Source organism: Topomyia yanbarensis, chromosome 3, assembly GCF_030247195.1.
Source record: "Topomyia yanbarensis strain Yona2022 chromosome 3, ASM3024719v1, whole genome shotgun sequence".
NCBI classification, from domain to species: domain Eukaryota; kingdom Metazoa; phylum Arthropoda; class Insecta; order Diptera; family Culicidae; genus Topomyia; species Topomyia yanbarensis.
In genome coordinates this window covers 387,010,064-387,032,880 of record NC_080672.1, presented here as the reverse complement: position 1 = coordinate 387,032,880, position 22,817 = coordinate 387,010,064, and the positions used below count along the sequence as shown (strand labels likewise).

At 38.4% G+C, this 22,817-nt stretch overlaps 1 protein-coding gene across 1 annotated transcript; it reads left to right on the top strand.

The window, feature by feature from the left end:
* The first annotated feature begins 3,255 nt into the window (after positions 1–3,255).
* Positions 3,256–21,468, top strand: LOC131689835 (rhythmically expressed gene 5 protein). Its single transcript, XM_058975156.1, has 3 exons — positions 3,256–3,755; positions 13,384–13,564; positions 19,280–21,468. The coding sequence occupies exons 1-3, from the start codon at positions 3,642–3,644 to the stop codon at positions 19,879–19,881; spliced, it is 897 nt and encodes a 298-aa protein (XP_058831139.1). The 5' UTR covers positions 3,256–3,641; the 3' UTR covers positions 19,882–21,468.
* The last annotated feature ends 1,349 nt before the right edge of the window (positions 21,469–22,817 follow it).

The window sequence follows — 22,817 nt, the reverse complement described above, 5'->3', positions numbered from 1 at the left end:
AGATTTCTCCGGGTCTTGGGCGAAAATGACACTTTATGAACAAGGAGATTTGAAAAGGTGTTGACCAAATTTATTCGATAATCTTATGCCTTTTCAAGATGTTGATTAATGTGGTAACGGATTTTATCCTGCATTTTTCATTTCTTTTTTCGCTCTAGGGGATAGCTAATGTAAACTAGAATGACCTTTCTTCCTGATCCTATCCTGCCTAGTAAAATACAATTGGCTTAAATTCAAAGTTTTATATTTGAATGGACTAAAGTAGACAGTTCGAGTTATTGTATTTGTAATAAACGACGGACTTTATTGCAATTTTGGGTTGAGAATCCTGTTTGTCTTTATCAACATTAAAAGAAAGATGATTGTAAAAGAAAAAAAGCTCTTCGAGTTTTGGATCCATGTTTGTTATCTTTTGGGGTAGATTCATTTCATCAGAATTTATAGATACAGATTTTTGCTTGTCCTCAAATTTTATTTCCAAATCGAACACACTTCCCATTATCTTAGAAAAAAGAACAAAACCATGTTTCATAATTTCCTTTAAGATGAAATTCCGAAGTCGTTACTCGTTGTACACGGATCACAACATAAAACGAACAAGAAAATATCAGGCTGGACCATGCATTCAATAAATTCTTAAAGTAATACAAGGCTTTTTATTGCAGATTTCCCTCATAATATGAGATGAGAGCAAAGACAACATATCAAGAAGACAGAGTTACCAGTTCAGTTCAAAATCTGAAAACATTAACAGCAACACGTCTTTCGGGTAAAGGTGATACTTTCTATATCTACTTTTATACTGAGATCGCTATCTTCGTACAATAGACAAAACCTTTATCTCTCATTTACTATTGCGATTTCTGTTCAATGTACATCGATTCCCAAAACTTACAAACTTGAACATAAATGTCATCGAATTATTTTTCTATCCTTCATGAAACTGTCAATCAGGATTCTCAATCGAAATCAAATCAAATGACTGAATATCTAATCGAGTTTGATTAATTATAAAGTTAAAATTTAGGCCAAATATATCCCACAAGATGCTAACGAGCAAAATAGTTGATTCAAGATTACATCAAGCATACTCCAGAATGAGTGAAGAAATAAAAAAGAAGAAACAAATATATCTGTTACAGAAAAAAAACTGTTTCATTTTGCTGTGTTACCCAGCATCTTTCAAAAGAGTACTAATTTTGTTCAAATTTTATCTACTCTTCTCTATATCTCCTTGCTCCTAAAATATCATTGGTGCGCATAAAACGGTGGAATCTGGAATTATGTTTTTTCCGCTTAAAAGTGGGACTTTGCTAGCATTCAGGTTCTTCTGAGCACACTGTTAAAATAAGGCAACCCATTTTTTTACAAATGTTTTTGGAATAAAGCTTCTTAACCAATAGGCCCCGTGTGAATCTTGAAACTTTGAAAAAAAAAATAATAGCTTTCTCTGGCGATTTTAGATCGCGATTTCGTTTTCTACAAAGTTGTACGCAATGAAATTGTCCATCAGATTCTCACTTTTGGTAATATTTGAATGTCTAAAGTACTACCTAGGGGCAATAGATAGAACCAGCTTCATTGAAAAACCTAAGTTTTCAAACAAAAAAACTTTAAAATATAAAGTTGTTCTGGAGCCCCCAACAGAATATTTTAATTTTACTTTCAAATGAAAGGGAAAAGCCCATTCTATCATAGTTTTAGCGACGCCGATTTTTTCGAATAAAATTGTTCTACAACACACCGTGACTAGTCACAAAGAAAATTCCTGATGCCGCCATCTGCCGCTTCGTGGGTTATCAAACATTATTTGGGACATATTTTTTCAATATTTATGATACATATCCAGGGCATTAGAGGCTTTGAGCGTCTAAAGTAGTATTCTACCCCACTAATTATTGCGCCACTCAATGTAAATCGGCAAACTATCAGGGAGTCAGATATAAAAGTTTCGAACTTATACAAGCCGTTGTAAATATTTTTGATTAATGAATGCAACAACTAAAATATTTCGCCAAGAAAAATGGTAGTTATTCACATTAAATTTCTGAGACTACTTTGCATGTCGATATTATGTAGCGGGTCTGTACATTTCATGTTTCGAGGTATTCATCTTCATAAGCTTTGCATAGCACAAAAAATACCGATACAGCAAAGACACGATTTTTCCAGCCTCATATTAAAATTGATAGTTGTTAGTTTTATGGGCTCTAGCAGACGCAATAAGATGATTTCGAGAAAATCCTTTCTTGAGCATATTTTTCTTATCTTAGAGATCCGAAATTTGCGAAGATATTTTTTTTTAAATTATGCACCGTCAGACCCCCTTAAGTGAAATTTAAACTAAATAATCAGAAAGGTTTACGAGGCTATAGAAGAATATTTAAAAAGCTTCGGTTTATTAAAAAAGAACGAAAAAAAATGTCCCGATTTTGTCTATGTCCCCTTTTTAACAGCTTAAAATTCATCATGGAGCTGATAAAAACGGGTCTTCAGTGTATTAACTTCTCTTCAGTACCGGTAATTCAGTAGAACCAATAATGGGTCGGTATTACCGGTTCACAACGTCGTGCATACAAACACGTCACGTAATATTCTCCGATATTTACAATTGTCTCCGGTATGCTAATTCTGCGTACAAATATATGTCAATAAACAATCCAAGCCGAATCGAAATCGATAGACAACCCGTCCTTGCTTTGAATTGTAATTTAGATCAATCCTATTACCGTACACCCACTTATCATGCTTATGCGCATTGGGATCCTTCTGGTAAAAAAATGGCGCGTCGTTGACGCCTAATTGAACATGACGAGCACACTTTTTCCGCGATGCACAGAAGCGCCAACAGAATCGAAAACATAAGCTCCGTGCCCCCAACGCCAAACTAATGTTGTTGTTTTCGAACCCACGAAGAAAGAAAAAGAAACAACAACAACTAAAATCAAGTCCGCGATAGATCGCGATCGCCGCAAGCGAAAGAATTTCGCGTAAATAAACTACCAACCACAACAGCAACAATAATACCAATAATAAAAGGCCAGCAGCGGTTCTCCGACCGGCGCCGGCGACGCATAGACCGTCCGAAGAAAGAGGTGCGATTGAGTGCGATAGTGGCGACGTCGGCGACGGCGAAACCGACGACGACCGATGCTGATGCGGCGTCTGCCAGTCGGCATATGACGTCATGGTTTACGAAGCCACCGGTCGTATATAAAGTGGAACCCAATCGGGCGGCACTGTTTATTCGTGAACGATATCTGAGCGTGTTAACGTTGGAAGCAATAGTAACAGCATTTCTAAGTGCGATTTCGGTGCGAAGGTTCAAGAGAGAGTGATCTTTGCAAATTGAGATATACATAAAAACAAGTGAAGTTTTGTTTTGAGTGGTAGAAAAATTTGATCGGGGGGGACTAGGAAAAAAAAGATTGTTTCATTCGCCGTGAGAAAGGTGAAGAAAGTGATTGGAAAAAGATTAGCCCACTGGAAGACACAAACATACAAAGAAAAATTGTTGGTGGGAAAACAGTTGTGGCAGCAGTGGTAAATAGATTGCAGTGGGAGTTTTTTTTAAAATTTGTGTTGAAACAAACAAGTGGACACTGCACATTCAGAACCAGAAGTGAGGTTCGAGCTGAAAAATGGCGTTTAGTAAACGTGCTGCCCTCGGTGTGGTGCTTGTGGTGGCGACCCTGTTGTCGTTTTGTTCCGGTTCCGCGATTCCCATGTGGGAATATCTGAGTCGGGGTGAAAAGGTAGGTTGAAACTTTTACGTCCACTTTGTGTGAGACAGATCGAGACCGGCTCCCAGCGTTAATGTGGGATTCCGAGAAAATGGGCCTCGCGGACGTAATACGGCTGCATTGCCAATTGTCTAGGAGATACGGTGAGCACTGACGTTAGTTAGTCGGCTGCTTGAAATGAGTGTTATCTTTACATGTAAATCTTTTTCGTGTGCAAATTGTGTCTTGTAGAAAAAAACTTCACGCTAGCGGTGGCGATCTATCAGTGGAACGGTTTTATGTTGTAGCATTGTTTGGAGAGGTTCACTGTGGTGATAGTGTTACTGCGGCTGCATCGTTGTAGATTAATTACGACCTAGGTTAACATTTTAGCTCAATAATTATCATGATTCACTTCGACAAGTAAAGAAGTATTTTTTTCCATGGGATGAATCCCCGATTGATTTTAAAAGATACGAGTGATCATCATCTACAAGATTCGATCATCATGTAGCGAGGAAACGTAAACAAACTGCCGCCAATGACCCTGTCTGACCTCAAAAACTTTATAAGACTCCATGCAATATGCGCTGCTCTATGTCATCACGCCAATGATTCACCCCTGTTGCTGAGACTTGATCTTGGATTCAATCAAAACCCGTTTGAACCAACGCGTAGACCTTTCGGATCTCGAACAAACAGGAAAGGAAGAACACCGTGTGGGTTTATTAAGTGATTCGTTTTATTCCATCCGTCAATCGGACCCTTTTGTACAAATCCAACAACAACAAACGGAGGAAGTTCTAAGAGTCACGGCCCTCGTCACATCGAACGTCGTCAGGGAAGAAGTCAGCTTCGCTGATTACATCTACAGGCAGGCAGAACGTGGAATTTCAAGTTGATACCACAGTTGAATGACGTAATGGCAGAGTGGGAGCAAAAAATCCCTCCTGCTAATTAGTGCCATTTGTTGATTCAATGGGCATTCAATTCTATTTTAGTTTTTGCTGTCGCCAAGCATCGCCGTCACGATCAATGTTCTACCAATAGCAAAACAGCCTAGTGCCTTGGGATTCCACATGAGGAAGTACACGACAGCCGGTTGTCTACAGCCCGCATAGAGAGACAGAGAGTAAAAAAACCGGTAGAGATTCAAATCAACAACTTCGCCCATCTCGGTTAGCTAAACCGATCGCGAACTATTCAGAATGATCGACCAATAAAAAAGGTCGATCGGGGAGAGTTCCGCTTGCTGTACGGAACAGGGGTAAGGCAGCAGAACTACTCTGGTATCTCGGAAGATTGCCACAGTTCGTGCATTTACATAAAGCGATCGATCTGAACGGTTGGATCTATAATTTATGGTGAACTTCAGCGGCGAAACTCATGTTTATGCATCGCTGGAAAACACAACAAAACGGAGAGAGAGATTCATAAACTTCGATAACCTTGGGTGACCTTGACAGGCGTCTTCCCCACTTATCATTCGCTTGTGTTTGCGATCAGCAGACCCAGCCAACGTCCCGAAGATCCGCCTTTATTATGACGTTGCCATAAAAAGAGGTTAAGACGCACAACTTATCCCCTCGCCGTGAACTGGATTCGCATTAATGGTGTATTGATGAAAGCGTAGAGGAAAGAACACTCTTTCGCGAATTCCTCGCGTACATTCTTTTCTTCGTTCCGGGACGACATGCTGGCGCTGAATAAAATTAACTATTTTATTGAAGTAAGCTAATCCGATGATGGTCAGATCCGCGTGCCATGGCAAGAGGGCTTTCGGGTGGCTGGTGGTAGCTTTGGATTATTCGGGTCCGTGTGCCATCTTCTCCGCTGCGCCACCGCACCGGCGGTTGAACCGTTGAAGGAGAGTTTAAGTATTAGGGATGACCCTGAAGTGAATCTTCCGGGTTCGGAAGGTGAGGTAGTGTGGTGTGAAATGTAGCGGTTAAGGTGTGCGAAAAAAAAACAAGTTTCACTAATGGGGGTACTCTAATGTATTCGACGAAGCAGGATCTGATCGTAGAGTGATTGAACCTTTTGGCTTTTTTGGCGAGTAGGCAATTTTTTTTTTCTTGTCTTTGAGGAGGGGGTATTTTTCATTTGTTAGGATTGACGGCATGGCGGTATTGTTTGACGTTTGAACTCATGTGGTGTTTGAGCGTGGTTGCACGAACAAAAACGGGATTGGGCCATTAGTTAGTAAATTAAACGAGCTTAACGAATGAGTGATCGGCATTTGGTAGATTGCACAGTTTTTCATAGAGATCGGAAGCCTTTCAGCAGAAATAAAGCAAATCTTGATGTTTATAAAACGGTTCCTCTGAGGCAACTTTTACTTTGTATGATTCATTCCTAAATTATTTAAGAGATTGTGGAAAAAACATAATTGTCCATCAAAATTACACGAATCTATAAATAGTAGCAACAGGTATTAATTCCAGCGTCAGGTAATTTATACATACGGTTTATGTGATGCGGTCCTTTCGGGTTTTGGATTTTTTTAGAACTCTGTGTATCACAGAGTAACTTGTTGCTCGTTCTGAGAGTCTTTCCCTGTTTATAAAGTCGGTTTAAGTTTCTATGGGTAAAATCATCTAAATATATGAAGAAACATCCCTGTTTCAGGTTTTCATCATACACCAATCTATGGTAAGGGCATGCTCAGTAGAGGTTTAGTTCTAGATTCGTAATTTATAACAGTTATGCAAATTGAAACAGAAAATTCTAAAACTGAACCTTACTCTCCACAATTTTATTTAAAATTTATGGCATGTTTTCTTTTCAGCTTTACCTCACAAAACTATTTCCCCCAGTTCATTGAGCCTGAGTGTCTATGCTGAATATTCTATTCGTATTAGAACGTATAAGAACGGCAGCGAATAGTAGTTTTAAATTTTATGATCAAATTGATCGAAATTTCAAATAAAGTGTTCTGCTGAGAATATAATTGTTTTAATTACAGTCAATTAAGCTGTGTGAACTATTACAGTTTTTTATTTTGTCACCCTACCCTTTGTGACAGGGCGGAAAAAATTTATAAGCGTATTCAAGAGTAAATAAGCTTTAACTCTAGCGTTCTCTGACAATTTTCTTCGCGGCATACTTCGATGCTGCCTGCTGTTGTAATTTGGCAGATGCTTTCAGCTACTGTCAATCGGCTGTAAAATTACGGTTGTGTCAGCTGTGTTCTCTTTCTGCAGTTAGGTGTAAAAGGGTATTTTGCTCTTTTATTGGAACCTTCCTGGGGAGAGGTCGAATAATTTCCGGATCCACTCAAACTCTGTGAATTGTCCAGGGGACAGCCCGGTGAGCTGCCAGTGGTAGAACCCCTATCTTAGCTTCGATCTCGTTGGTGATTAGCTGTGAATGAGAGCAAGGTTATTTCGGCAGGTCCTCCAGAAAGAGAAAAGCACCGGTACCACTTTGATTCAGTTTGCTTTACGGGTTTAATTTAATGGTTTCCGGTCAAACCATTCGGAATTTGATTCGGAATCCTGAATGAAGTCAGTATGGATTCCAAATCAAATGCAACAACCGAGTCTGAGTCGGAATCGGTTGTTGCATTTGATTTGGAATCCATAATGACTCCATTCAGAAATCCGAACCGGTTCCGGAATGAGTTTAACAGGGTTTGACCGGGTAATTGCGAAATACTATCGGGGGACTATATGCCAACTCGAATGCGTTTATTGCCTACAACTTGCTGGTAATATTGTGGGTAAAGAGGGAGTTATTTCAAATGCAACATTTTGGCGATCCGCAACCGTCATTTTTTGCCGCTCTACCCATCCCTAAAACGCCCATACCGCGTCATTTAATCATCCAAAACTATCTTGCAATAATAATAATTTTTTTTGGATTCAGTATGTACCCAAATAAACTACAAACTCGTGGAAGAATCAGTGGTGAATCACTAAAAGTATATTTCCACATTCCCATTTTTTCCTTACTTTGCTGCCCAAATAACGTACACTAAACAAACAAAGAACAAGCGAGAATACACGGATTGCTTATCGTCAGGTTTGCGAAGCGCAAAAAATAATAAGTCAATTTCAGCTCGCCCTTTCATTGCATCCGCAAATCGCATTTGTTCTCACCCAGTTAACGGAAAGGCGACTAGGCTGGTTAAAATCAGAGATGTGACTTATATAGAGATGCGCGAATATTGAAGCCAAAAGTTCCAATCGAACCCAAAACAACGGTTCAATACGAGCAATGTAAACAAATATGGCGGATTAGGAAAGTAACGAGATTGAAATAAAAAGCAAAGCATGTAATTATGCTTGCATAACATTCGTCATAAATATCAATGCCATCAGTAAAGTAGCCAACTGTGCGGCAATGTTGCTTGTTACTCATCAACTGCATTATTTATAATATATGTTCTTTAGTGCTACAAAAAGCATGTACACATGCCCAGAAACGCAAATGGCGTATTTTGCGATGTATTTAAAAAAAGGAATTCGTCAAGTATTTATTAAAATTTCAAGTCGCTCGCTGTTCACACATAATTCCTGGTTGCCAAAACTAGCAGACAAAATAACTTAGAAAACCGTGCAGCCAAATTTACTGCTCCTCTCTCCGCGTGTCTTTCTATTTAAATTTATTTTTTCGTCTTTGGTTAAAATTTTCTGGTTGCGAAACAATCGAATCACGTCGGAAGTAGTGCGCTTTATTCGTATAATTATGCGTTATAAAGCGCACTACTTCCGACGTCATGGATTAGCACAAAACAAGAGAAAAAACGATTGTTGCTGGTTGGATTTTCCAGGTTTCAACTGTAACGATAATACATAGATGCTGGTGAGCGGTAGGCTATTTAAACTTATTGTTATAGGCTGCCTCCGTAACTGTCGTTTGCTGTAAAAATAGTGTGGGAGGGGGCAATTAACACAGACGAGCGGTGTCCAACATCAAACGGTTCAACAGCGTTCCCCTATCAAATATGGTGGTTCTAGGAAGTAAGGAGTGTTGGGATTTAAATTAAAACAAATACATTTTATAATGTTTAGAGACTAGACGAAGAGCAAAACTGCACTCACATACAGACATACATACATACTTCTAACATTTGCGATCCAAATAAAAAGTGAGTGAAATCTATTGAAATGCATGTACTATATTCTTAGCAATTTTTAAATGCCGAGTTTTTTAGCCCCGGTTTTGCATGGTTGATAAATGCGACGTCTTAACATAATGGAAAGTTTTCCGTCACACTTTATTTGGAAGCAAGTCGAGAAAATTTAACCCACTTATCTGGCAGTTTTAGGAAATCAGGAGAAACTGACCATTTTAATCGATTGCATTTCAATGGCATTTTCACATAAAATTTAGTTAATCAACAAAAATATTCAATCTACTCAAAATTCAAGGAAACTGTCATTTGGCAGATTCATTCATTCATTTTAAAAGTCATTCGAAGTTTACAAAAAATTTTGGATGCCAAAACTAACAGATACATTAGCGTCGTAAACCATGTTGTTATTCTCTCTGCGTGTCTCTATGTTTTAAAACATCGAATTTACTTTTTCTTGAAACTTTCTCAACAAACATATGATTAGGGCGTATAAACTAACTGTCGAAATTCACTTTGATAAAAAAAATTCGGACTGATTTTTAGCCAAATTGCCAGTCTTGTTGATATGTTGACTTTGCTTCTATTAAACGAACCATAAATTCTCGAGTACTTTTTCAAATAGACGTATCTAACAATGAGAGTCTCTCATTGTTTACTTTCTCTTCTGTCAATAACTCGGCCGCTTTTATATTTACCCCTTAACTCTTTGCATAATATGCAAGACGAAATCACCGTCTTTTGATCTGTACTGTAAAATTGTTGGCACTCATAGTAATAGACCAGCGAAGGAACTTTTATCGAGCCAAAGAAACTATTACAATTCGGAGCCAAATGAGCATGAACAAGTATTGCAATTTTATTTAAAAAAATGTGTTTTGTTTTTCACAGAAGTCTTCACTTTTCATATTCGTATTAATATTTTACAATGTTATGTAGAAAGATATTTATTGTGTTCTACATAACTGCATAAAAAGCATTTTACTTATGCTCTTGGTGTTTTTTAAGCAATTATGCTCTTTGTGTTTTTTAAGCAATTGGATATTTTGTTTTGCTTTTCTTAATTTCTTGTTGCTCAGTATCAAACGTATAACTTCTCTTTTGATTCGTATATTGACTTGAACAATTATTTTGACAAAAACAAATGATCGAATACAGTCGAGCACGTTCGAGCTTGCCAGTGGCGAATCCAGGGGGAGGGCCCCCCCCGAAAATTTTTAACTTCTTGAGAAATTTTGAAATAATTTCTATTTATTTTTTCATTCTAAGTTCAAAATCATTCCAAACCAGATTTGATAACCAGAACCGATTTTAATTGAATGAGGATATTACATATTACGAATTTTACAATGAACATTTTAAAATCGAAATTTTGGACCCCCTCCGAATTTTTTTCTGAGTCCGCTCCTGGAGCTTGCACATTTTTGGGTGATGCTAGTTTAACATACTTGTTTTTCTAGTTGCCAGTTTTGCGGTATTTACATCCGCAAGTGTATTAGGCAATCAATTAGACATTTGTTTGACAATCCAGCGGTGGGTTCTGTCAACAAGTCTACTCCTGCGAATAGAAAAACTCGTCCGACAAACACCTTTCGTTAGTCCGATTCGTTTCATGTTGGATCGAATCAACGATATTGTCGGACGTTGCACTCCTCGGAGTAATGTCAAACAAGAAATAATCAGCTGATCAGAAGCGTCTCATGGATTACCTAATTACTATGAGTTTTTATATGTAAAATGAGTAAGAAGCTTTATAGTGGCATCGTAATAAAGAAGAGAAAGTAAACAAAAAGAGTCTCTCATTGTTAGATATGCCAATTTGAAAAAGTACTCGAGAAATCATTTTTCAGCGACTCCTTTGCATTTCAAAACAAATACAAGTACAACACGCAGCGTTTATTAGGGGAGTTTAGTGGTAAATAACCGTTATTTATTTCTATTATTTCCATATCAATTTATGAATAGGGCTAATAAGATTTGTAAACTAACTTTTGTTTTGCTGATTTCTCTTTATAATTTTAACCTAGAAAAAAATTTAAATATGTTCTACCAAGGGTAAAGATGTTGATTCATGTGTATTTCTCATGAAAATCAACTCGGCAGCGGAATAGTAAGCGAAATAAGTTTGTTTACAAAAATCTCTTTAGCCCTTTTGAAGAGTTAATATTGATTTTAGATTAACGAAGCTATATATAAGAATCTTTAATAAAAGTTAAGACAAGATGAATTTTATAAAGTATCGTGAGCTCAGTTGACTAAATCTCATGTCAAATTCACTTTGACACTCACTGACAATATTTTGGGCAGTTTATTACTTCTGTTAGTCGTTCCAATTAGCGAACCAGATTCGTTAGTTGAAACGAAGAGGTGGTTCAACCATAAAATCACGACTGTATCAACAGGATTTATACAAGCCAGTTTGAATTGCTAAGAGTAATTACAAATTCACTCTCAACTATACTTTCCATCCGGAGTGCAGTTCATTGCACCTTTACAGATGGGCGCAGACATACACGCTAAAGTAAATCAATTACTCGCTCATTGTTTTCTGGCCACAAACTGATACTGCCGAGGAAGCGAAAAATTACTCATGCGATTCGGTTGAAAGGGAAAATTACAGCGGATATGGAATGCATACCACCGCATCAGTAAACAGAGACATAAACAAACTTCAACTTGTTCAATGTGTCCACTAGGTTGACACGTCAGTTAAATGCAGAAAAAAATATATGCGCTGTCGCACTTTTCGAAAATTATTATTAAAAATATTAAATGTATGGCTGGTGAATCAACTTAGAAACGGAGGTTCAGAACACTCCAGAAGTAGAATCGAATAGGTGGGAACATTTAGTAACATTTGCTAGTGTGTTGGTTTCTTGATTTCAAAATTCATTATGGTGTGGCCATGTTTGCGGAATGTAATATAAACAAAAAACAGTTGAAACGAAAGTTGTAAGCACGTGGTAAATGCGCCACATGATTTTTTTCTTTTCCTCAACTTCTGGTTCGTTCGAAAAAAAAATGACAGCGAAAGTACAAATAGAAAAATGTAGATACCTTTCCATTTTGTGCATTTCCCACAAAATTTACGTATCGTAAACGTCAGCCTGTTTTAGGAAAGAATAAAAAGCCGCGTATGACCCAATGTCCGAATAACACAGAATAAAAAATATAAATCACTCGCTTCTGTCTCAGAGCTACCAATGCAGTTCTAGAACAGGTGGGCAGAACCAGATTCATTTAGTTCTTTTGATTTTGATTCCGAAGAATATTACATCATAGCTAAGTCACAAGAAAAGTAACAAAAGTTTTATGACACCTTCGTCGTAGTACTAAAATGGAATAGTTCTAATAACTAGCATTATTGATTGCTAGCTGAGAGAAAAACAAACATAAACAAAGAGTTACGACTGTTTATAAATGGTGATGTTTATAACCTATATTTGAATACTAAGGAGATAATTGCTATTTTACTACTGTTTCGTTTTATTATAGCAGAATATATACCAGTAATAATTTATTCAAGAAAGATAAAACAGCTACTATTGGTTGTCTTGGCGATCCTTGTAATGTCAAACAACTAAAATAGGAATATTATCGCAATTATTGACCTTAGTTAGGGTTACAACGAAGACTGCACATAAAGAAGATTGGCATCTCTTTCTTTCGACTACACAAATGAGTAGCGACAGAGGTTACAGCGCCTTTTTTGTATGACGGAAGGGAGTTTAATGTAAAAGTAAAAATGTGTATGTGTATCACTATAGAAAGTATCACCTTTACCCGGAAAAAGTGTTGTAGTTACTGCTCCAGATTCAGGGCAGAGTTACCAGTCTTCTTGATATGTTGCTTTCGGTTAAAACCATGATCCATCTTCGCACAAAACTTTACTGAAAACTGTAAATGGAGAGTGCAACTGTGTACTGTGAACTATAGTTTTTAAAGTTTTTGTCAACTTATTAAAAATAATAGCATTAGTTTTACTCTTGGACACACTAGTATCTAAAGACCGACCAAGTCGTTAACCCTTCGGTGATGGCTATTATCTACAATTAGGCGACCGCATGCGGCTGTAGGACGATTTCGCCTGAATTTTCCAATGTTGTGCACTAAGTGCATTGCACGACTTCCGGGATGTTAAAAACATTTAGTTTACATTTTCTTACAAATTCAAGAGATCAGTACAGTTTGAAGTCAATCAGTTGTTCTTCACCATCGTACCCGTTTCAAATAGCAAATTAGCATTTCAAATTTTTCGACTATTTTCCCTTTCATTCGCCTAGACTATGGGTCTCGACAGCGACAGAGCCCCCTCAACGGGGCCAGGGTTGAAGCTTGACATTTGTGTGTTTACAGCAGGACAGCCAGCCGTCCACAGCCCAGACGTCTTTGTTTTCGCGAACGTGGTTCGTCGCCCGTAGCATTCAAGTCACGCGTAGGCACGCGTCGACTGATCGTCACACTCACTTTCGCGTTTCTCCGCCCCTCCCCGCACCTTACCTAGTATGTAGCCTAGTATGCTTATTGTTGTATGGTACAACAAAACAACTGACGCTCGGATTGTTTGCTCTTTTTCACTTTCAGATGTCACACCTGTACTCGATGTTTGCCAAACAGGTGTCGGGCCATTGCAAAAACTCGCAGGACATGCCGACGAATATGTGCAAACGGAACCTGCTGATGTACGGCATCAACAAGCTGCAGGATATGAACGAGTCCCACTTGGACTCGATGGACCCGTACCAGCGAGGTGCCCATGATATAAGTGAGTCTTGAGATGTAAATATGACTTAATTTGAGGCTAGCTTCGGTGTTTTTTTTTCTCTGTGCTGTTCTGACCGGTACCCGTTTTGTGGGGCTCGAGCTTAAACACTGCTTGAGTAGAGCATACCAATCAATACTTCCTGGCGTGTTGTGGCGGCTTCAAAAGTGGCGCGTTGTCGAAAGCTAAAGTAGAGATAGGAAAAAAAAACAAAAGCGGCTACTTTTGTCTGCCCGGGGCTCAATGTCAGTTCGATTGAGGAAGTTTCGAGAAGGTAGTGTCTGTGAAATGATGAGGATTAGATGGTTGCGAGTATTGGAAGGTATGCGAGTTCTATTCGAGACCGGTGATTGATTGGCAAGTGTGTTGTTTTTCCTTGCATTGACCTATGACGCGGTTGGGCATTGAATAGGTGATGATGATGATGGCTTCATTCAATGGCGGCGCGTTCGTTTCTAAGCTACAGTGAGTTCGGTTTGCAAAGTGACACATTTGTTTGATTGCGGATGGAATAACCACTTTTCTACACGGCGACGTATCCACGGATTCTCTACTTTTAAGCTGTGACCTTTCGAGCGGACTTGTTTATCGTTTTACGTTTAGTTTATTTGTCATGCAATATTCCGTCTTTCAGAAAGTGCGGTCAAGTTGTTCAAGTTTTCTGTGTGGCATGAAAATCTAATAAACTAATGAAATATTGCGTATTTGAGTTGGTTTTAATTTTTCCCTTCAATTTCAATCATGATTTTAGTAACGGACTGAGAATCAGTCATGAGATAATGTAGAACTATCAACCCAAGCATTATAGAAAAATCATCATTCCTCAAACACCATTTTTTTCCTTTCAGAATTAGTCACATAGCACTTCTATACGGTTTTGTTGAATATGAGGATAATCCCACCTCATACCCACACAAAAATGTGAGCTGAACAATTGATCTAGAAGATAATTTATATTTGACACATGACAAATCCAGTAAACCAAATCGAGTCAAAACTTCGGTTTTCGGTCGTGCTGTCTCAAAAACGGCAAATTTTGTTTTTGGAAGCACTCAGTTTTGCCAACCTCACCGTTTATGGTGCCTTTGGCCCCAAATGGTTCACTCCGTCTGCCACAAGCGCATATGGCCTGCCAATTCAAGTACTTCGAAGCGAATTATGACAGCTTTTTCTATTTGAAACGGTCAAACACGCACGAACTTTTTCGTACTCGTGGAATATTAATGTCCTGGCTACTGCTTAAAGTCCACTTTGATGTTTCCCAATGACCCAGCACTGGTATTTCGTTAGCTGAGTCGTGTAGTTTCAAAGCGCGTGTTTTGGCAACATTTTGCTGGTATTCGTGCCGATTTGGGAAGTTCGGCAACTTGTACGTTTTCAATTCAGATCATTTCTATTTAAGCCGTCCGAATAACATTTTTCGAAAAAAAGTTTTTGGTCACAGTCCGCGAAGGATAATTCAGATTCCAATTGAAATGAGAAATCAGTGCTCTCGTGGTATTTTTGTTAGTTGCTCCCGGTATTCGCCCAACTTCTGGCTTGTGGTTCAATGTCATCTGCTTCTGGAACCTTCGAAGGACCTTTTAAGACGGTTGAATGGTGTGTATTCAGTTTTCCCAATGCAAGATGAATTTTGCATGTAGGCAGATGTAGGTGAACAAAATCTTCAAAACGGTTAGCATTATGCAATCAAGTCAAAAAGACTTTTTCATACAAGCTTGTATACAACAAACCTTTTATTTGGAGGTGCGGAATGCAACCCCTGAACTTTTTTTTTTCTATTTTGAGCAGAGCTGTCAGATGATTTTGTTCAAAATCTGTATCCTCGCCATAAAAAATCTGTATGTATTTGTATTCATCGAAGACAAAGAATTTGGATAATTGATGCGCATTTAAAAGTTTTAAGTATTGTCTACTATAAATTCAAACATTAAAAAGGCGTTTAAAATGAGTACTTTGCAGTAATCTATATATTTTCCGGCTCGAGAGTTTTTAATTTTTTAATAAAAAAACTGTTATGGTTCAGTTGAAATTTTTTTTTGAAGAAATGGCTATTCTTAACAAAGACGGCTGCAGGAAGTGTCCGCCACTAACGTTGTCAATTGAAATTTTCAGAAACCTGTATAAATTTGTATTGTGTATTGAAAATCTGTATTAAATCTGTATTCTGTACCTGGTCTGTATAAATGGCAGCTCTGATCTCGACCGGAACGGCATCTTTTTGAGAACTTTGAGAACTGGTGGATGGATATAAACTAGAAAAACTCTAGAAAGAGAACTGCGGAGACTCCATTTTGAATCAAAAAACGAATCCAATCGAACATTTCCTATCCTTGGACATTGGACGTGTTGCCATACAAAGACGGGGCATACGTTGCCAAAAATGCTTTTTTTTGTCTCCGCAGTTTTCTTTCTAGGGTTTTTCTAATGTAAACAATTCACTATAAAAAAACGGTTACGCAGGTTCGAAGCCGCACTTATTATCTACCCATTCTTCATATTTAGACCTTCAACAAATGTTGGTTTGAAAGGGTTTCAGGATTTATTAGATACATTAGTAGACTCTTTTTCAAATACAGTTTATCGTCGTATTGCTGTTAAGTGTCACGGTTTTCTTATGATTCTCAGTATATTCTTTGGGAGTCTTCTATAGGAACAAAACCCACAACCAGTTTCATCATGAGACTACTAGAAGTTTTGTTGGTGGTTACTTCGTCGGTAGGCTTGCTGGAGACAGAGTTGCAGTAGGAATCCGACAATACCACGGCCAAGTGGGAAGTGGTCTTTTTTGAAGATCCTCCCTCAAATAAAAAAATAATAATGAAATGAAGAAAAAAGACAACCAAAATGTACCCGGTAAGAATCACATTAATGCCAGATTCGTAAGCTTAACCTGCAAGAATTCTTACAATGTGTATTTATTCCTTCGTTTTTGACAGTTTGTGCCATACAGACTGTTTCTTACAACTAGTCTAGCTCTACTTAATTACAAATAATAATAAAACAGATAAAGAAACAAAATACAGCACTAAGCAATATATCCTATTAAAATTTACAACAAAATTCAGCGTCGCGGCGGCTCGCAAGAAACTTTCTTACATGTAATATAAGAATCAGATTAAGATTTGTTCCTGTGTATCAGTGACCTGGTTCCAGAAAGTGCTACAAATTCCTTGTTTCATCTCAATTTTTTATCACCAGAGGCTGTGCTTCGGCCTAGGAGCAATAATAGATATCTCCACATGGGGATCATCAGAGTCGCACTCTTCCTGAGCCAAGAGAGCATAACGAATTGTCGTGGTGAGTGGCGTAAATCGCTTTAGTATTTTTGCAAAATAGTGCTTAGTGCGTTTTTTAAGAGAACGCTTCAGATTCTCCGGGCATGGTAATAGACTATGTGAACTTTCCCCACAATAGATACACTTTTCAGCATTCCCAATGCAAGAGTCATCTCAATTATCCTCTGCGCACTTGTCACACCGGGCCTTTTTGCTACAACGGCCCATTTACTTGTATTTTGCATGACGCGTGGTACAAATAGCGGAACAGGCAAACAATTCTAGTCCAACAAGACGTATTTGTAACGCCATTCATGTAGTGAGAATGCGAGTGACGAAATGATTCCTTCTTACCTGAACTTTCAATACGAAATAGAAGGCGTTACTAAACTCAAATCACACTGTGCACATATGAAGGACAGACCCTTATGTGTCAGTTCTGTAAGAAGAAGACACATTACGGAAAACTATGCACAAAATCCTTTAACAAAACAACATCTAATGCAAATAAACCCATAGCACAGAGCTCTCATCAACTAAATCACAAACAGTAATTGCTGCTCGGACATCAATGAACGTCGGAACAACCGAATTTATGCACAGCGTTGCCGACTGTTGTGATGCACCTACTACCTCCAAATCAACAGCTAGTACCAACGATAAAATTCATATCAAAATATATGATCGTGACCCGTAGGTTCCACCAATAAACCAAACCAATTAAAAAAACTCTGTTTTTGCACGACTTCTTGGAATGCTATATTAAACACTTCTTTCTGATACCTTCTGTTTTATTTCCACCACAGAGAACAGACGTATAAGCTAGAACAAACTGTCCTGAAAAACGTGTGTAAACATTTAAATGAAAATACTTTGAAAATCAACATCGCATACATGAATCACCAGTGTATCCAAGTTTGCACGCAACGCCCGTATAGCGTTTGTTGGCCGATCGTAGCGCCAGCTAGTGATAAGTTGCTACTTGCCGGTGACATTTCAAAACCGAATTTTTATTTCTTACACACATTGAAAACTTTACTTGTATGTTAGTTCTCAGTGTTTCCACTATGTTAGTAGAATTAAAAGACATTAGAAAAAAGTGTTTAATAGAACCAAACCAGTTAATCGTGAAAGATCTAGCCAACATCAACAGCGAGGATAGCATGAACGATAACGGTAAATTGAGAGTAAGCGGACAAAGTGATTCCCAAGCTACCACACAGGTGACACAGCTAATCGATCTCCATTCAGAAAGAAAATCTTTACCCGAGGTTACAAAACGCGTCCACAAGACCCGGCATATAAATAAATGGGATTTATTTATTTTCATTTACACATTGTAAATATTAAAATATCCCCGGCTCAGTTCAGCTAACGCATTGAGCCGTGTCAAGGAAACGAAATACAAAAAAGTGAGTGTCTTTTGCGATTAATGTAAGAGATTTTTGTTTTGGGTGTATTAACGACAATGAATGCTCCGCATAAAAGACAATTTCTTCTCCGAACTATTTAGAATATATTGCGAATCTTGTCCACATCGCGACTTTTCAGCCATGCGCTACCGGACTGTGCATTGAATTTCGCGCCCATCTAATTTGCATCAGTGCGAGTGAGAAAACGTTTACGTGTTTGTTTTTATTTCGATCGTACTCTCGTCTTTCCCATATAGCAATAACTCGACGAAGTGCTAGATTATCTCGAGATAGACAATAACCGATAGCGACCTGTTTTAACTCGTTTGTTTCTCCCTTAAACAATCTAGGACAAAAGAAACTGACCCCACTGCCCCCTACGTACCATCGCTGCCACTGCAGTTTCGTCCCAAGAGATCATAATGCGGGCGAATTAAAATGATGATTATAATTATGAACACCCTTGTCATGTTTACAATTTACCCTTGCTTTGCGCGTTGAAGAAAGTGTTGTGATCGTTTAAATTTCTTGCAAATTCCAATTGGTCCAAAAAATTCTTTTAAATCTGTTCAAGAAATATATGTAAACCTGTCGTTTCTAAATTAAATGATGAAGTTTTTATCATTCTACTCGATCTAAAAAAAATTCCACTAGGTGTCTAGCTCATCGCCATTTTCCTACCGCTTCCAATGCGGTGATCGAGAGCTTAGCCGTGGGGCCAACATAGCTTAACCTTCGTCATCGAAGATGACGTCCGATCGTCTGCCTGTTGCAAGTCGCGTAAATCTCGCTGCAGCGGACTGCGAACAAACCAGGAAGTCAGCAGCACGATCATTCGATCGATCGATCGAAGAAAAGTTCGAGGAAGTGACCTCGAACTTTTCTTCTGCCATTTTACCCATTCTTCGCGGTACCGAACAGCGCGCATGATTAATCGGCTCTTAATAAAAATATATACATTCATTGGCTTGTCCAGTTTGATGATTTTACTAATAAATACCCATTTTTTTTTGCTTCTCTCATTCCAGTCTGGGACGCCATGATGGACGGCCACACCATGAAGGGTAAAAAGAAGAACCACCCAACGACGCAAGCTCCAGCGCTGATCGTTCGCGGCCAGTACGATCATAATCCACTGTTTGATGAACCGAATGGCCAGCAGAACCGAAAACAGGACAGCAACGGTGATTCGTACGGAATCTACGACGAGTACAGTAATGCTGCCTCGGCTCAGGATCTGCAATTTGCCGCACCGCAAAACAATCGGCCCTCGGTAGGAAGCTCAGTTTTCGACCGATATCAGGGAGCTGCTTCGATGAACTTTGACAACCTTGCCCCGGTTGAGCAGAACACAAACTTCCTGTCCGGCCCGATGGTGGTTCGTCTGCGTCCCGATGGAACCCCAGTAGATGAAACTCATCACTCGACGCTGCCCAAAGACGACGATATCAAGGAGATGACCATCGGTCAGGAAAGGATGCCGACCTTCCACCAGATTTATGCTAATCTGAAGCACAACGAGGATGCCCACGATCATCACGGGTTACCTTCGACGACCGAGACAGCGACTCCGTTGTCTGCCACAGGATTCTTCAAAACCTACCGGACGGAGTACAGGCTGCCAAATTAATCTACGTGTAGGGTGGCGATTTCCATTAAATCCCTTTGATTGTGATTTTAATTAAGTGTGCTAATTTTAACAAAAAAAAAAAACTACAGGACTCACGGTCACTCCGACAAACATGACCCAACAAAAAAAAACAACGAAAACACTACGGTACAAAGGCAAAAGGCTTACCAAAAGCTGTCGAATCAAGCCGTGACGACGAGAACCGCAATATTATTAGTTGTTAAGTGTAAAACGTATCCGCAAGGAAATACCGCATAATTTGCCAAAATTTTAATTCTATAGAGACATTCGTTCCCCGGGTAGTCCCAAGTGGCAAAGGTTGGACGAGTTGGAAATCTATCGAACGAGAGATCATCCAAGCATGGATTGTTTGCTCGACTCAACAAATCGTGATTGATGTACTTCCTGAAACACTTCAAAAGAAGCCACTCGAAAACCGTGCGCCTTGGGACATGCGATCTCTCTCGTTAGGAGGCGGGGAAATGCAACACCGACAGACATTCATTTAACGCTAATATATTTATTACAAATCATTGTCATTCATTTTCATTATATTAGTTTTGTTTTCTATCGCGCAGCGTGCGAGTCTGCGAAACCAGGAGTCAAACAGGCAACCGCAATGGAAAGTAGTTGCATATACAATTCTTCCGGCGGCACTAGGCTAGGCAGCACGAGTGTGCGGAGCTATTCGGTGGGCCCCCATTTTGTCAGACTGCTTGTCCCCCCAGATGGGGACAAAAACGCAGTGCTGCAGTGCGGGGTACCACGCTTCCCAAAATATACTAATCAGTATGTAGTAGAAAACGGAATCAAGCAAAAAGGTTGTGATGAATTGGAAAACACTAGAATACGATGGAAATACGTTTCTTAAATTATTAGATGCTTCAAGAGCACAGCTATTTATGAGTAATTTTAATCATACAGTATGTAATGCTAATACTACCATGGTCAATGTTTTGTTGTTGCTTTTGTATCAAATTTTGGAAGCAAACGGAAGGAAGTGAAGCGTGATTAGTCGTGCGTAGAATTAGACAGTAACTAACGAACACCGGAATACTTTCTTCCGACTGTTGGCAGTCAGTGAGAAGAAATTTGGTACGAAATTAATTAGTATTCCAAATTGTTTGGAGAGTTAAAGAATTTACTTATTTGTTAAGGATTAGAAGATAAATGGATGCTTTTGTAAGGTTGAACAATTCTCACAGTCACGTCACTTAGTGACTTGCCTGGAAATATCTTTCTTGACACTAGGGGACGTGACTGTGAGAACAGGGCCCCTGATTTGGTTTCGGCTGTATGTGCTACAAGGGCCACAATTATGATGCAATTGGGAAACAACAAAAAACTGTACGTCTACGATGTCAATTTCGTTAATAGTTTGTAGGAAAAGCATGATCAGTAACAAACACAAAGTAAGAACCAAGCGAATGTGATTTAATTGATATACTTTTAGACATGTAAGCAAATGGGCGCATCCATGGTTCCGGTTGCGCGGATTTTTTTTCAATGCCTTTTTGTATGAAATTGAAAATGTTTGTAAAAATATCACATATGATATGAAATCAATAAATTGTATTTATAAAATAATTGCAATATTTTATTTATTTTCAAATATCACACAAACACTTATTCAATATAAGATGATGAGCCTATTTTCGCCACGTTTCTATTATCACTTACCCGTTTGAAACCGTTGTTTAGAGCAGCGTCGGCCATCTTTGTTCTACGCAATGAATCAAATGATAGCGTAACAATAGGGGTACTCGATTCGTGTTTTCGTTCCGCTTAAGGTTCAACTGAGAAAGCGTGGAAAAGCGGCCCTCTTGGAAAACGAAAAAAGCAGTTTTTTCCCACACCGTTAGAAAAATCTTCATGAAAATCAATCATTAGTACTCTACCAATGCCTCGAATACATTGATTCATTTTCATGAAGAATAAATAAATGAATTTATAATTTTCTTTTTTCAACCCTCTTCACCAGTCTTCCCAGATGCACATCGCACACAATGCACTATGGTCCCAAAGCTGTATGTAGGAAAACAAAACTGTTTGCGTGCGCCTAAACCATTAGTTTTTTATATATAATATCTTCGGGGAACTTTCTTAGAACTTTCTTGCCGATTTTTTTATTAGTTGAATTAGGGTGGTCCTTGTGGTTAGGGTGTTAAAAGTATCAACTTTTTAGATATGTAAAATTCAGCTACATAATATTCTATAAAATTGTAAATCAATCAATTTGAAGCAACTTTTCCAAAGAAACTTTATGGCTATCTCTAATGGGTCATGTGTTATGATTTTTGCAATATTTAAGGTAGGGTGGCTCTTGGAAAATTGGTTTTCTATTAATATCTTTTTATATGTTGATTTCTCGCTAACACTCACTTTTAGAGGTTTTTTGAACTTTTGTAAATACACATTTTTGCCGAAGCAATAAAGCTTCTATCTCTTTTGTTTGCATAGTTACAGGGGATTTTCAAAAAAAATGGTTTTTTTCAAAGCTATATTTCTTTCAAGATTGCAAATGAATTTTAAATCTTTTAATTTCATTTGAAATATCGGAACATTTCTATTTTTTGATGAAAAAACTGCGGGAGCGTTATTTCTGTAAAAAAATAATTAATTTTTAATGATGGTGTATTTTTCAACAAAAATCGTTCATAACTTTTCAAATAAACGAGATAATAGCATTGTTACTTCAGCAAAAATATGCGCCATACAAAGTTCTAAAAGTGTTTGAAATATTACATATGTTATAGGTTTTCCTGGACCTGTCCATTCCTAGCCATCAAAGACATTGGTAACGGTACTCTGCATGCACCAAACGAACGAAAAACTTATCTGTGTGCATTGACTGAAAAACAAAAAAAAAACATTTAGTCTACTTTCTACTTCTGCCAAGTCAGCAACAAGCGTTCGACACCGTCCTTCAAGTTTTC